Below are 17472 nucleotides of genomic sequence, written 5' to 3' on the forward strand. Positions count from 1 at the left end.
TCATGTTATAGCTCAGTTAGTATCTCATACTCGACCGATGCTCTCGTCGCTCAGTTATATCTCAGTTACTATCTCACGATATATCTCAGGTTACTATCTCAGATACTATATCTCAGTATATATCTCAGTTTATAGATATTTCTCAGTTATACCTCTCAGTTATACGCTCAGTTATATCTCAGTTATAGCTCAGTTATAACTCAGTTTATATCTGTTATAGCTCAGTTATAGCTCAGTTATATATCTCAGTTATAGCTCAGTTATATCTCAGTTACTATAAGCTCAGTTTATATCTCAGTTAATAGCTCTCAGTATATCTCAGTTTATCTCAGTTATATCTCAGTTATATCTCAGTTGATATCTCAGTTATATCTCAGATTAGTATAGCTCAGGTTATATCTCAGTTGATACTCAGATACTATCTCATTTGTATCTCAGTTATATCTCAGTTATAGCTCAGTTATACTCAGTTATATCTCAGTTATTAGCTCAGTTATAGCTCAGTTATATCTCAGTTGTATAGCTCAGTTATATCTCAGTTATATCTCAGTATATATCTCAGATATATTCTCAGTTATTATCTCATTATACCTCAGATATTTCTCAGTTATACCTCAGATAATTATATCTCAGTTAATATCTCAGTTATATCTCAGATATATCTCGTTATATCTCATACTATATTCTCAGATATATCTCAGATATATCTCATTATATCTCAGTTACTACCAGTTATATCTCAGTTATATCTCATGTTAAGTTATTATCTCAGTTATATCTCAGATACTTCTCAGTTATATCCAGTATATCTCATTTATACCTCAGGATATTTCTCAAGTTATACCTCAGTTATATCTCAGATAATATCTCAGTTATACCTCAGATATTTCTCAGTTATACGCAGTTATAACTCAGTTATTATATCTCAGTTATTATCTCAGTATAGTCTTCAGTTAGATATCTCCAGATATATCTCAGTTATATGCTCAGTTATACCATTCTCAGATACTATTTCTCAGCTTATAACCTCAGTTAATATTATAACTCAGTTATATCTCATCTAATTATCTCAGATACTTTATCTCAGTTATGTCTCAGATATCAGTATATTTCTGATTATACCCTCTTTATATATCTCGTTATATCTCAGTTATACGCTTCAGTTTATACTCAGTTATTATTTATATCTCAGTTATAGATATATTTTATATATATCTTTATATCTCAGTTAATACCTCAGTATTAATCTCAGATAGTACTCAAGTTATATCTCAGTTACGCTTACTCAAATATTCTCAGTTATATATACTCAGTTATATCCTCACATCATATCCTCAGTTTATCCATCTTCCAGTGTATATCTAGTTAATCTTTCCAGTTTTCGAGCATTGGAAAATCACTATATAACCAGTCCCACTTACAATGTCAAGCATTTTGAGCATTGGAAAATCACTATATAACCAGTCCCACTTACAATGTCAAGCACTTTGAGCATTGGACAATCGCTATATAACCAGTCCATTAGGTGTGTGTGTGTGTCGCTTGTGTAGCTGCGGGTGTGCACTTGGTGTGACTAATAGGGCATGAGAAGAGAGAATCACGCCATATTGGCTCCCCCAGTGTGATTAGGATCAGTCTGAGAGGCCAGTTACCATAGGCATATCTAACCCACTACAGATCTGCCAATTTGATATGCAGGGGACACTTCACAAAACCAGTAATAAGAACCTGTTCCTGCAGTCTGTTAGTTTCACTCTTGGTGGTGAATTCTAGCTATTCAGCTTCCTCCTTTGTATGTGTGTGCTGCCTGGCCGGATCCTTCATCTGCGCTCTGTGCTGATGTTCCACCTTACACTCATGGTGTGTACAGTCTTTGTGTCATCCACACATTTCTCACCGTGGCTCAGCACTTCAGGTCACAAGTATTCCATTACCGTTTCATTCATGAGCACATTATCTCGTCAGAACTGGGTCAGCTGTAGGGTTAGCTGTTAGCCCAATGAGATTTGAAATCCCAGTACTACAGACATATGTTTCTGTTGAATGGATTACATAAAAGTGTAAAACAACACCATTATCATCATCCTTTAACAGTAATACCTGGGTTGTCTCCCTGTAAGTAACCAGGTGTTTGGCTAGGGTGTCACTGAACTAGGGATACAGGCATGAGGTATGGGATTATGGAGCCGATTTGAAAGARTGCCGGTGTTAGGATGTATGGGTTTGGATTGGGGTGGGCTGTTTTTACCATGTGAGGGGCTGAAGGTAGGGAGGGGTTGAAGTGAAGGGAGGGGTGGGTGTACTGTATGTTGGGATGGGGGAGCACCTGCTATGGCAGCAGTCTGCTTCTGTTCCATTGGCTTATGGCTGTGCCGCTCAAGGTCTCCCTGCCAGCTAAACATGAGACCATGCCCATGAGCCATGAAAGCAGTTCTTTCACAGCTCTCTCTCCCCTCCCTCTCTCTCTCTCACACACACACTCTCTTTCTCTCTCTCTCTCTCTCTCTCTCTCTCTCTCTCTCTCTCTCTCTCTCTCTCTCTCTTTCCCTCATGCCCATCTCCCATCCTCTCCCTCACTCTCACTTCCTGTGTCTCCTGTGTCCTTATCCTCTCCTCCTCCTCTCTCATCCCCAACCCCCCCCCCCTGCCTCTCTCTTTTGCATAATGAATTATTTTGTGTCTGCGTTATTATTTAAATCCTGCATTCCACAGCACAACTTAGCACCCTCCCTGCGCCTTTCTACCCTCCGTGGTTACCATGGCAACCCCCTTACTTTCATGTTATTTCCATTTCGATATCCCAATTAAAGATGGGTGACGTGAAGTGATCACGGCGGGAGGAGAGGGGCTGAGGAAGACTGCAGCTGAGCGGCTTTGGGGGTAATTGCGGTGACTGTGCAGTTATAAATCAGTCATCGGTGTTATGGATGGGAAGGGTAAATGTTGTGTTGCGTATCGGAAGCAGAGATAAGCCGTCGGTCATTGCTACCTCACACCTGCTCCACTGTCTGGGGGATAGAGGATGGAAGGGTTTTGGTCCAGGATGTAACAGTAGCCTCAGATGTCCTGAGGCCATGGCAGAACAGTAGCCTGCTCACAGCCCCCCTCCCCCATTTACACACACTGACGCTGAACCACAGCCGACTTCACACCTCTGTGGCACTGTGTGAGTCTCAGCTCTTCACGCTGTGTGTTTCTTTCATTCATTATTGCTGGTTCCCTCTGTTCTCACCTCCGCCATGTCTCTGTCTCAGCCCAGAGAGGGAAGCCCCAGAAGTCTCGCCCAACACCCTCAGAGCTGTTAGCATATGTGTAAGGGAACATGGGGTTTATGGCCTGCTGTGGATGCGTACCGTCTCTGAGAAACTTGCTGAGCCAGCCGTATTCCCACCAACGTCTGCCTTTAATTCACATTGACAGAGTGAAAGACAGTGTTGTATACTGCTGCTGTAGTATTGTGTAGTGTATGAATGGATCTTGTCCAGGAGTGTGTGTGCCACAGGATAGAGCCTTGGAWTAAGCCCAGTTAGACCTGACCCCATTTAACCTTCATCTGACCCAGTTACTCATGGACCAGACTTTTTTGGGGCCACCTTGGACTCAAAAACACAACCAAATATGCTTCTCACTGCAACACACAGCTGCCCACACCACCTGCACAATGGGTGTACAGGTATGGTTTTGGTATTGGTCGTGTCTTCTATGCATACTGCTCATATTCTGAATCTGTGACATATAAGTGTGTCGGTCAAAGGGATCTTTTCGTGCAAATAGTTCAATTCAGCACCATTGATTATAATTCCCTTATTCTTTTAAACTGATTATCACATTCAGCAATGTAGGTTACATGAATTTATGCTACAGCAGTTTCTGTGTAGGACAAKGAGTTTTATGTCGCCTAATATCTCGAGTGGAAATGCTTACGTGATGTTTAAAAAAWAWATATATATTTAACCTTTATTAAACTAGGCAAGTCAGTTAAGAACAAATTCTTATTTACAATGACGGCCTACCARAATGCYTTCTGCGGGGAMKGGGGCTGGGATTATAAATAAAATAAAAATATTGGACAAGACGCACATCACAAGAGACACCACAACACTACATAAAGAGAGACCTAAGACRACATAGCGTGGCAGCAACACATGAAAACACAGCATGGTGATGTGAGCATAGTATGCGCTAAATGTGGGGTGYAAAAAAGATTTGTAGCCCATTAAGTCACACACCCTAAAGAAATGAATAAAGAATCAGGTAGGTCTAACACCAGAAATGTCGGTTTTCTGACTTCCGGACTATACCATAATATAGGTATATCATAGAATATCATTATAAAATGTACTGTATATCATAATAAGCATTATTTTTCATTCTCAACGCGTTCTTGTTCTCAGCTGAGTGACAGTCTTTCACTGCTACTAATTGTTTTCCACTGGTCTTCCAGATAATTTACGTAAGAAAAGGACAAACCGCTCCTTCACTTTCATGAAGTCACTGCCGAGGAAATAACAGGCCAATACACAAAGTGGGCCCCTGCGACCCTGAATTGAGAGTGCATTTATTTGCATGGGAATGACATGAAACCAGACACAGTCTGCTGGTTTCTTCTCCAAATAGATTGTAGTAAGTAGCCTACATATATTGTATGCTTGCAGAGCAGACTGGGATGAAACTAAAGACCATAAAAGAGAACATTGTAATATGATCTCCACATCCCAAAAAYCTGTAGGCTATTTCAATGTGTGTATCATGAATGAAACACGATAACACTTTGGTATGAGCAATATCACTCACCGGTATTTAGTCTACAGAAACTCTCAACAACGAAAAGGAAGAAACAGCTCAAGATCGCAAAAAAAATATCACAGAAGTGGGGTCGAGTGAATACATACATTGATTTTCATATTCCTATTTGACTGACAGCTCAAATCGACCTATGATTGCCCGAAACTGTGTGCGTGAAGGCGGGGCGTATGCAGTCAGTGGAGGYTAGTGCTATTCGACTTTGATTGTGTGTGGTGAAACATCCCCAGTGAGACGACTGCGAGTGGACAGCGGATAAGTCCATAACTTTTCGTTTTTTTGTTTATTATTACCTGAAAGTGATTTATCGTTAAAAAAAAATATTTAAACTCTTTAATTTGTCAATCATTCTACATCACTGGAAACGTAAAGGCAGTGGCAACGAGACACGCAGTTGTTCCCGACCAATCGACTAGATTTTTTTAGGAGGATTTTTACCAAAAAAAAATCATTCAATTATTGTTCTGGCCGTTTGGAAAGAAAATAGGCTACCGAAACGAACAAAACGCAGCAGTAACATTATTTTCGTTCATGTTGAGACTTGAGGGGGTTTTCAAGTGCTTCAATTGCGGAGTCTAGACATCGAATTGAGAGGACATTTGGGAGAAGTAGAGGGCTCGCGGACAAAGAGTGGACCGAATACATCCCAAGGATACGATAAGTTTCACATACATGCGTCCCCTTTTTGAAAATGACAGAGGGGACATAGGACAACGGTGCTATATAATTGTATAGCCAAGCTGTACAATATTCTATAGCACTATAAAGGAAAGTTTTCCCTCAAATGAAAGTTCATATTTGATTGACTATGCTAGATCTTTAAAGAAACTGGTGGTTGATTCTTTTTAATCGACTTATTCCATGAGATATTGACTTGCAACCGTCCGTCAAAGCAAGGTTTTCCTTGAAATGCTGTGACCACATTTTTGTATTACTCATTTCCAGTGAAACTGGTGTTTGAACTGTGGTCCGTGTCAGATGTGGTCAGTGTTGCGGCCAATGGGTACACGGTCCAGCTGACGGTGCCACTAAATTCCCAGTTACACGTTTTTTTGACCAACACGACCGAAGGAGTTCGTTTATATTACRGATAATCTGTATGCCATTATGAATTTCATATCCAGGCGCATTGCCCCACTTTGGCTGGTCCTGCTGGAATGTGTGCTTCTGTCGACAGCAGAGGARGGTAGGTTGGATTACCTCCTGTACAATGTTCTCAAATATAACAAGGCTGTTTCATGTTCTGTCATTATGCTTATTATCGACGGGAAATGTACAGTGGGGTTATTAGGCTACCTAATTATTGAAAATATGATTAAGGCCCATTTTGCCTTCAGATTGTGGTTACATTGTAACAACAGCACCGTTACATTGTAACAGCCGCACATGGCAATGTAACATGCTAGTTGACAATTATCGTGATGGTTAATCAAACCTACACTCCTACATTAACTATGTTTACTGTACATTATGTTGTCTTTGTATAGAGAATCATCACCCTCCACTATCTAACTATTGCAATGAGACTTTTCCCCTTAATGAAGATTAATTTGACTGGCCTGCACAAGAGCCTATGCAAATGTCTGTACATAGGCATTTTAAAAACAGCCCAAGACAACATAAATACCTGGATTCATTTAAGATACGAAGGTGATAAGGAATTAGCTGTGTGTGTGTGTGTGTGTGTGTGTGTGTGTGTGTGTGTGNTGTGTGTGTGTGTGTGTGTGTGTGTGTGAGCGCACATTTGTGGATTTAGTGTGTCTTTATGTATGTGTTCTGGAAAGGTGTGGAACAGCACAGAAATGGTCTGTGTGGAAACATACACCTGTCTCTTATACACATCTAGATGTGTATAAGAGACAGGTGTGTGTGTGTGTGTGTGTGTCTTTATGTATGTGTTCTGGAAAGGTGTGGAACAGCACAGAAATGGTCTGTGTGGAAACATACACTACACGGCTAAAAGTATGTGGACACCTGCTTGTCGAACGTCTCCTTCCAAAATCATGGGTATTAATATGGAGTTGGTCCCCCTTTGCTGCTATAACAACCTCCACACACTACTAGATGTTGGAACATTGCTGCGGTGACTTGCTGCGATTCAGCCACGAGCATTAGTGAGGTCGGGCACTGATGTTAAGCGATTAAGCCTGGCTSGAAGCCGGCGTTCCAATTCATCCCAAAGGTGTTCGATGGGGTTGAGGTCAGGGCTCTGTGCAGGCCAGTCAAGTTCTTCCACAYCGATCTCAACACACCATTTCTGTATGGACCTCGCTTTGTGCACAGGGGCATTGTCATGCTGAAACAGGAAAGGTCCTTCCCCAAACTGTTGCCACAAAGTTGGAAGCACAGAATCGTCTAAAATGTCATTGTATGCTGTAGCGTTAAGATTTCCCTTCACTGGAGCTAAGGGGCCTGGCCTGAACCATGAAAAACAGCCTCAGACCATTATTCTTCCTCCACCAAACTTTACAGTTGGCACTATGCATTCGGGCAGGTAGCGTTCTCCTGGCATCCACCAAACCCAGATTTGTCAGTCGGACTGCCAGATAGTGAAGCGTGATTCATCACTCCAGAGAAGGTGTTTTCACTGCTCCGGAGTCCAATGGCGACAAGCTTTAAGCCACTCTTGTCGATGCTTGGCATTACGCATGGTGATCGTATGCTTGTGTGCGGCTGCTCGGCCATGGAAACCMATTTCAAGCTCCCAACGAACAGTTCTTGTGCTGTCATTKYTTCCAGAGGCAGTTTGGAACTCTGTTGTGAGTGTTGCAACCGAGGACAGACGGTTTTTACACGCTTCAGCACTCAGCTTCCCCGTTCTGTGAGCTTGTGTGGCCTACCACTTCGCGGCTGWGCCGTWGTTGCTCCTAGGCATTTCCACTTCATAATAACAGCGCTCACAGTTGACCAAGGCAGCTCTAGCAAGGCAGAAGTTTTACGAACTGACTTGTTGGAAAGGTGGCATCCTGTGACAGTGCCACATTGAAAGTCACGAAGCTCTTCAGTAAGGCCATTCTACTGCCAATTGTTTTCCCTAGGGAGATTGCATGGCTGTGTGCTCGGTTTTATTCACCTGTTAACAACGGGTGTGACTGAAATACCCGAATCCACTAATTTGAAGGGGTGTCCACATACTTTTGGCCACACAGTGTACCAGCTTCTAGACCGCATCCACCCAGACCATTTCTATGGTGTCTAACTACCAATCAATCCTGAACGGCATGGCTTGGATTAGTTCCACATTACATGCTGAAATGGAGACACCTGGTCCCTGCTATCTACAAACAATTAACATGGTGCTGTTTGACAGGCATGGACAACATCCGAGCACGGCTATGACATTACAGGTGACTTGAAGGGATTAGTTGGGTATGCCTACTACAACTTCACTGTAATTAGCCACAGCAACGCCAAAATCAATTCACAATTGTGTTTTAGTTGATTAATTGAAGTTAAGCTAATTTTTCGAGGTTTTGCCCTCAGTCAGTGTCTGCACTATTACGATTCACTCTACGTCCTGGCCTGTAATGCTACTCTGTAGGCCTGCTTCACTTCCATTGAGAAGGGTTTTTGAGGATCTAGGCCTAGAATGTATCGTTTTCATGTCATGAACCCACCTCCAACATCTGTTCACTAATTCCCTTTTCAGCTCCCAACAGATGGAGCAGAAAGAGAAGCAGCGCTGGGAGTTAGGCTAATCTATTGAATGTGACCTCTCCCTTGTCTTTTAAAAACTCCACTTAAACAACTTATTTACTTTTTAAAATAATATTTGCACGGCATTTGGCGGTTTTTGAAGTGTTACCTCCATGTGGTGACTGCAGGACTGTGAAGGTATTAAAAAGGGCAATGCTGGTGATGATTAATTTGGCCAAGTTAAGCTTGGCGTCCGTGGGGGGTAGATTGGATTCTGTCCACAGGGTAAGATCCTCAAAAGGGCCCCAAACCCTCTGAGATTAGACAGTGTGTGTGTGTGTGTGTGTGTGTGTGTGTGTGTGTGTGTGTGTGTGTGTGTGTGTGTGTTCCTCATGCCCATACTCCCATCCTCTCCCTCACTCTCCCTTCCTGTGTCTCCTGTGTCCTTATCCGCTCCTCCCTCCGCTCTCTCCCCAACCCCCCCCCCTGCTCTCCTCTTTTGCATAATGAATTAATTCTTGTGTCTGCGTTATTTATTTAAATCCTGCATTCCACAGCACAACTAGCCACCCTCTGCGCTTTCTACCTCCGCGGTTACATGGCAAACCCTTACTTCGATGTTATTTCCATTTGTATCCCAATTAAAGATGGGTGACGTGAAGTGATCAGCGGCGGGAGGAGAGGGGCTGAGGAAGACTAGCAGCTGAAGCGGCTTTGGGGGTAATTGCCGGTGACTGTGCAGTTTATAAATCAGTCCATCGGTGTTATGGATGGGAAGGGTAAATGTTGTTGTCGCGTCATCGGAAGCCAGAGATAAGCCGTCGGTCATTGCTACTTCACACCTGTCCCACTGTCTGGGGGATAGAGGATGGAAGGGTTTGGTCCAGGCATGTAACAGTAGCCTCCAGATGTCCTGAGGCCATGGCAGAAAGTAGCCTGCTTCACAGCCCCCTCCCCCATTTACACACACTGACGCTGAAACCACAGCCGACTTCACACCTCTGTGTGCACTGTGTGAATTCAGCTCTTCACGCTGTGTGTTTCTTTCATTCATTATTGGCTGGTTCCCTCTGTTCTTCAACCGATCCGCCATGTCCTGTTCCAGCCCCAGAGAGGGAAGCCCCAGAAGTCTCGCCCAACACCCTCGAGCTGTAGCAATATGTGTAAGGGAACATGGGGTTTTATGGCCTGCTGTGCGATGCAGTACCGTCTCTGCGAAGAACTTGCTGTGCAAGCGTATCGTCCACCAAACGTCTGCTTAATTCACCATTGACAGAAGGTGAAAGACAGTGTTGTACTACTGCTGTGTAGTATTGTGTAGTGGTATGAATGGGATCTTGTCCAGGAGTGTGGTGTGCCACAGGATAGAGCCTTGGATAAGCCCAGTTAGACCTGACCCCATTTAACCTCATCTGACCAGTTACTCCATGCGAACCAGACTTTTTTGGGGCCACCTGGACTCAAAAACACAACCAAATATGCTTCTCACTCAACACACAGCTGCCCACACACACTGCACAATGGGTGTAACAGGTATGGTTTTGGTATTGGTCGTGTCTTCTATGCATACGTCCATATTCTGAATCTGTGCATATAAGTGTGTCGGTCAAAGGGGATCTTTTCGTGCAAAAAGTTCATTCAGCACCATTGATTATAATCCCCTTTTATTCTTTTAAAGACTGATTATCACATCAGCAATGTGGTTACATGAATTAATGCACGCCAAGTTTCTGTGTAGGACAAGAGTTTTTTGTCGCTAATAGTTCTCGAGTGGAAATGCATTACGTGGATGTTTAAAATATATATAAAATATTTTAACCTTTTATTAAACTAGGCCAATGTCAGTTAAGAACAAATTCTTATTTACAATGACGCCTAAACAATGCCTTCTGCGGGATGGGCTGGGATTAAATATAAATAAAAATATTGACAAGACGCACATCACAAGAGACACCACACACTACATAAAGAAGGACCTAGAAGACAGACATAGCGTGGCAGCAACACATGAAACACAGCAATGGTGATTGAGCATAGTATGCGCTAAATGTGGGGTGTAAAAAAGATTTGTAGCCATTAAGTCACACACCTACTAAAGATGATAAAGAACAGGTAGGTCTAACACCAGAAATGTCGGTTTTCTGACTCCGGACTATACCATAAATTAGGTATAAATCAATAGATATCATTATAAAATTGTAACTGATACTCATAAATAGCAATTATTTTTCATTCTCAACGCGTTCTTGTTCTCAGCATGAAGTGACCAGTCTTTCACTGCTACTAATTGTTTCCACTGGTCCTTCCAGATAATTTATCGTAAGAAAAAAGGACAAACGCTCTTTCACTTTCATGAAGTCACTGCCGAGGAAAATAAAGGCCAATACACAAAGTGGGCCCCTGCGACCCTGATTGAGAGTGCATTTTTCAATGGGAGATGACATGAAACCAGACACAGTCTGCGGTTTCTTCTCCAAGATAAGATTGTAGTAAGTAGCCTACATATATTTATGCTTGCAAGCAAGACTGGATGGAAAACTAAGACCTAAAAAGAACATTGTATATGATCTCCACATCCAAAACTTAGGCTATTTCAATGTGTGTATCATAATGAACACGATAAACACTTTTGGTATGGCAATATCACTCACCGGTATTTAGTCTACAGAAACTCTCAACAACGAATGAAGGAAGAAACAGCTCATGAAAAGATCGCAAAAAAATATCCAACAGACGTGGGGTCCGAGTGATACATACATTGATTTTCATATTCCTATTTGACTGACAGCTCGCAAATCGACCTAATGATGCCGAAGACTGTGTGGTGAAGGTCGGGGCGTATGCAGCAGTGGAGTCTAGTGCTATTCGACTTTGATTGGTGTGTGGTGAAAACATTCCCCCAGTGAGACGAACTGCGAGTCTGGACAGCGTAAGTCCATACTTTTAGTTTTTTTGTTTTATTATTAACCTGAAAGTGATTTATCGTTAAAAAAAGATATTTAAACTCTTTAATTTGTCAATCTCTCTACATCACTGGAAACGTAAAGGCAGTGGCACGAGACACGCAGTTGTTCCCGAACAAGTCGACTAGATTTTTTAGGAGGATTTTTACCCAAAAAAATCCATCATTCAATTATTGTTCTGGCCGTTGTTGGAAAGAAGAATAGGCTACGAAACGAACAAACGCAGTCAGTAAACTTCTTTCCGTTCATTGGTTGAGACGTTGAGGGGGTCTTTTCAAATGTTTCAATATTGCGGAGTCTAGAGCATCAGAATTGAGAGGACATTTGGGAGAAAGTAAGGCTCGCGGACAAAGAGTGGACCGAATACATCCCAGGATACGATAAGTTTACATACTGCGTCCCCTTTTGTCGAAAATGACAAGAGGGGACATAGGCCGAACGCGTGCTAATAAATTGTATAGCAAGCTGTACAATATTCATAGCATATAAAGGAAAGTTTTCCCTCAAATGGAAAGTTCATATTTTGATATGACTATGCTACGATCTTTAAAGAAACTGGGGTTGATTCTGTTTTAATCGACTTATTCCATGAGATATGACCTTGCAAACCGTCGTCAAAGCAAGTTTTTCCTTGAAATCTGTGACCATACATTTTTGTATTATCCATTTCTCAGTGAAACTGGTGTGTTTGAACCTGTGGTCTGTGTCAGATGTGTCATTGTTGCGGCCATGGGTTACAGGTCCGCTGACGTGCACAATTTCCCAGTTACACGTTTTTTTGACCATCACGAACGAAGGAGTTCGTTTTATTACAGGATTAATTGTATGATTATGAATTCATTATCCAAGGCGCATTGCTCCCAGCTTGGCTGGTCCTGCTAATGTGTGCTTTCGTCCGACAGCAGATGGAAGGGTAGGTTGGATGTACTCCTGTACAATGCATTCCTCACAATATAACGAAGGCTGTTTCAATGTTCTGTCATTATGCTTATTATATCAGACGGGAATGTAACAGTGGGGTTATTAGGCTAACCTAATTATTGAAAAATATGATTCCAAGGCCCATTTTGCCTTCAGATTGTGGTTTAATTGAACAGACAAGCACCGTTACATTTGTAAACAGCCGCACATGGCAATGTAACATGCCTTAGTTGACAATTATCGGTGATGGTTAATCAAACCTACACTCTAACTTAACTATGTTTACTGTACATTATGTTGTCTTTGTATAGAGAATCATCACCCTCCACTTCAACTATTGCAATCTCTCTCTCTCTCTCTCTCTCTCTCTCTCTCTCTCTCTCTCTCTCTCTCTCTCGTGGCCTGATGAAGTTGCCTCCGCTGGCTAGGCTCGGCCTAGACAGATGGGTTCCTGAGTGGGTCTGGGTTGGCTTATCAAGACTACTTTAGTCACAAATGAGATGCGATGCAAATGGAAATATGACAGGTGGACGGTAGTCCGGGTTGATGAGGGGATAGAAAAAGCCCCCCCAGCCCACCACCACCAGCCCCCCAACCCATGCATCAACGTCAGTGGCACGCTGACATGCAGGCAAGAAGCGGGGAAGGTGACCCACGTGCTCTCCTCTGCACCTCCACCCACACACACACTCACTGTGAGAGGGGACACAATGGGGACGACTAGAGAGGGGACCGGTAGCAGAGGACATGGAATGAGGCCACAGCCTTTCATATAAGACAGGGACAGAGATTGACACTTATGGAGAGAGTAATTTCTGCCAGTGGGTGAGAGGGAGAGACTGCTATCAAGTCAAGTAGAAATGAGAAAGGGCTGACGAGAAAGTGAGAGTGTGTTGAGTGTGTGTTGAGTGTGTGTCGTAGGTGATTATCAGAAGCGCCTGGCTGTGAGACAGAGGGACTTCCCATGCCTGTGTGCTCGCTGTGATTCCCCTGAGCCTTAGAATATCTGTCCTATATACAGTAACAACACTGAGGCTCAGCAGGCAGCAGGCTTCCAGTCCCACCACACAGCTCCTCAGACAGAGAGAGAGAGTACACAACTTGTTCACACTGGTTTCACCATTTCATCCATCATCATACGCGATATCTCTGTCTTATTTCCCTCTTTGGAACCTACAAAATCTGTTCCAAAGCCCCCCCCCCCCTTCAATCCCACCATGTCTTAAGCCGTTAAGAGCAAAGAACAGTGGAAAGAAGATTTTGAGCTGTACCCCCTCAATGTGTCTGGCTTTCCTTGGCTGCTGAAAGGGAGAAAGAGGGGGATGAGTCAGAATGAAAGAGAAGACCCATGCAGAGCGAGTATTCTCTTGTATCTGGGCTTGGACGTGCCGATCTTTGGATGGTTGATGTAGCCTAAGTCTGTGCTGCCATTCAGAGTGACTGTCCCCCAGCTTCAAGCTGTTCACCTCCCACTGCGGATTAGTCACTGAGAGACTGTGTGTGTTTGCGCGTGTGTGGTGTGTCTGCGTGTTTCATGTCACAAGGACCATATACAGTTGTAATAGTCTGTCATGTTTTTCTGGAACCAATGGGGACCCCAAAAGCTCGATATGTTAAAGAAGGCAGACGTTGGAGAGGGCCCCGACACTAAATGTTGGTCGTATTATTTTCCGCAGTCGATGCGTGTACTTTTTGCGTCAGAGCATATTTGAGTGCGTCTGTAGAAGTGTGTGTGAGAGAGTTGACCTTTTGTTTGGTATTTTTCCCAGTGTTCAGTGGGAGGGAGACTCTCTCAGTGTGACTGACATGGAGATGCATGCAAACACATTTTCTGTCCAGAGATAATTATAAGGATGCGACTTGAGTCGCGGGATGGGGAGAGAGTAATGGGCGGAACGGCAGAAGATTGAACGACAGAATTACAAGGACAGAAAGAACCACGAAAACACAACAAACAGTGAACATGCTAAAAGTGCACGGAGGTTGTACAGAATTTGAAAACGGACCTGTACCAGAGCCAGAGTGTGTGTGTTTCCTTCAACACATGGTGATAGTTTGTGAACTATCTTTATAAACTCTTTGTAAATTCTTATGAACGTAAAGAGTTATCGCCGTCACACTTGTTACCGTTGAGTCCCAATGAGTTATGAAACAGAAACAATTACAAATAAACACAACTCCTTTTAATTGGAGGTTGACTCTATCCTAAACCCTTTGTTCTAAACACACAGTGACACACACACTGGTTTAGTTGTGATGCCTATTAAACCCATGCCAACTAACTGCACCATTGTTGTCCACTCAATAATCGGCGAGGTTACTTGATCTTGTAGCGAGCTGTTCCACAGTGGTTCTGTTTTTCTCTCTAAGGGATGGAGGTGAGGACTCAAAGAGTTTTTTGTTCCACTCCAGCCCTACTTAATTAGGCTTTTATGGAGTTTAATCTCACCCATAGCTCAGTGTCTTTTGTTAGCCAGGGAGGGAGATGTGGGAAGTCAACTGGACTCTTTCAGATCACCCCTTTGGTGTGAGATTAGCTAAAGAACTCCAAATCAAACCAGGGCGAGACAAACCCAGAACATTACTTCTGCTGAACAATCTCCGCAATTCGCTAGCTGAAACGTGACAGAAATGTTGTGGTAATATTTCCCTACGTTCCGGAGACAACTACCGCAGTCTGTTGCATGGAAACGCTGCTGTCTCTAATTCTATATCTTCTGCTGTGGCACAGGAATTTCAGCCACCATTTTTTACCCCAAAAATTCAGAGGATTGAGTCAATTGGAGCCTGCACATTTCAGAGCCAAAATGAATACCAGACTCGGAGGGTAGGTTTAAGACACTTAATCCCCACTGCTATGGTCAGCCATTTTGGTTCCCAGCTGTGTTATTTAACTCTGGCTGCATACCCACACACATACCCACACACATACCCACACAGATACCCACACAGATACCCACACACATACCCACACAGATACCCACACACATACCCACACACATACCCACACAGATACCCACACAGATTTACCCACACACAGACCCCATACCCACACATAGTACCCACACTACAGTACCCACACATTCCAGTAACTCACACTACATACCACACCTACAGCAATACACCACCACACATTACCCCATACAGACTACACACACAGTCCACACCCACACAGTACCCCACACACATACCTCATTCACACCACAGCATATAACCCACACCACGTATACCCACACAACAGTACACCACATAGATACCCACCACATCATATACCACACATCAGATACACACACACACACATACCCACACAGCAAGTACCACAACACTACGAACCCACACTACGATACACCACACAGCCCCAGTACCCACACATACATACCCACACATCAGTACACATACCTACCAACACATACCAGCACACTAATACCACCAACAGACCCATATATTCATACCACACATAGTTACCCCCACACATTACCACACATACAAGACCACACACGAGTACCCACACAACATACCCACCACACGTATACCCACACACGTAGTAACACCACACATACCCACACAGCGCCATACCCCACATGTTACCCACACACCAATACCCACCACACATACACTAGATACCCACCCACACACCCGACCAATACCCACACACCATACCCACATAGATACCCACACACATACCCACACACATACCCACATAGATACCCACACACATACCCACACAGATACCCACACACATACCCACACACATACCCACACAGAAAAGTGACCCTGTCCAGTTCTAATAGCCAGTAGCCTGCTCCCAACAGTCACTGGATGGGGTTGTGGCCTGGGAGGGAAGGAGAGCACAGGGACACTAGTATCTACCTGCCTGGACCAGTCTGTTTGGCATACATCCCTGAAGAGGAGTACATCCAACTAGGAGTCCAACATTAACACCCTCATTCTCACTTTCTTTCCTCAATCCGTTCTCTTTCGCTCTCTCTCTCTTTCGCTCTCTCTCGCTCTCTCTCTCTCTATATATATATATATTTACAGTATATACACTGAGGGTACAAAACATTAAGAACACCTTCCTAATATTGAGTTGCACTCCCTTTTCCCCTCAGAACAGCCTCAATTTATCGGGGTATGGACTTTACAATGTGTCAAAAGAGTTCAACAGGGATGCTGGCCCATGTTGACTCCAATGCTTCCCACAGTTGTGTCCTTTGGGTGGTTGACCATTCTTGATAGACACGGGAAACTGTTGAGCGTGAAAAAAACAGCAGCGTTGCAGTTCTTGACACAGTCAAACCGGTGTGCCTGGCATCTACTACCATACCCGGTTAAAGGCACTTAAATCTTTTGTCTTGCCCGTTCACCCTCTGAATGGCACACATACACAATCCATGTCTCAATTGTCTCAAGGCCAAAAAATCCTTCTTTAACCGGTTTCCTCCCCTTCATCTACACTGATTGAAGATGTTTAACAGATGACATCAATAAGGGATCATAGCTTTCACCTGGATTCACCTGGTCAGTTTGTCATGGAAAAGGTGTTCCTAATGCTTTGTTCACTCAGTGACATAGATGCACCTCTCTCTCAAACACACACAGGCTACATGTAAACACACACAGGTCCATGCGCTATCATAACGGTGCCCTTATTATAAAGAGCAGAGAGTGAAGTGTAATGTTTCCTCAGAGGGCCTCTCGCTCCAGTAGGTCTGCTGAATGCAGTGTGAGGATGTCAGTGGCCAGTCCATCACTCCTCAGCTCCCTCCAGACCAGGAGAGAAGCAGGAAACAGGGAGGAGGGGAGTGGGATTAGAGGAGAGGAGGAGACCTAATCTCACAGGCTCAACTTCATGTCAAACACACACACTCTAAGAACTGCCGGTTTGCACAAACACACACACACACTCATGCTCACATGCACATGAATAGTGGAAGACGGTGTCTTAGTGGCAAAATGCCCTGATAAGCTTCCACTAGTCTCTTTTCTTCTCTCCCTTTCTCCCTTCATCTGTTTCTGTCTCTCTCTCCCTCCCAGCTGTCCCATAACTGCTTAACCCAGGTCAGCCCTGTCCAACACTCTCCCGCCCACCCTTCTCCCCACCCTTCTCCCCACTCTTCTCCCCACCCTTCTCCCCACTCTTCTCCCC

At 43.7% G+C, this 17472-nt stretch overlaps 1 protein-coding gene across 1 annotated transcript in view; it reads left to right on the top strand.

The window, feature by feature from the left end:
- Positions 1–5005: 5005 nt before the first annotated feature.
- The window catches only part of LOC111950960 (ephrin type-B receptor 4a-like), a 42623-nt gene continuing 30156 nt past the window's right edge, over positions 5006–17472 (top strand). Inside the window, 1 exon segment of the mRNA XM_070434530.1 lies at positions 5006–5989. Within this exon segment, the coding sequence (XP_070290631.1) occupies positions 5911–5989 (79 nt within the window). The 5' untranslated portion in view covers positions 5006–5910.

This window comes from Salvelinus sp. IW2-2015, linkage group LG23 (assembly GCF_002910315.2).
Source record: "Salvelinus sp. IW2-2015 linkage group LG23, ASM291031v2, whole genome shotgun sequence".
Classification (NCBI taxonomy): domain Eukaryota; kingdom Metazoa; phylum Chordata; class Actinopteri; order Salmoniformes; family Salmonidae; genus Salvelinus; species Salvelinus sp. IW2-2015.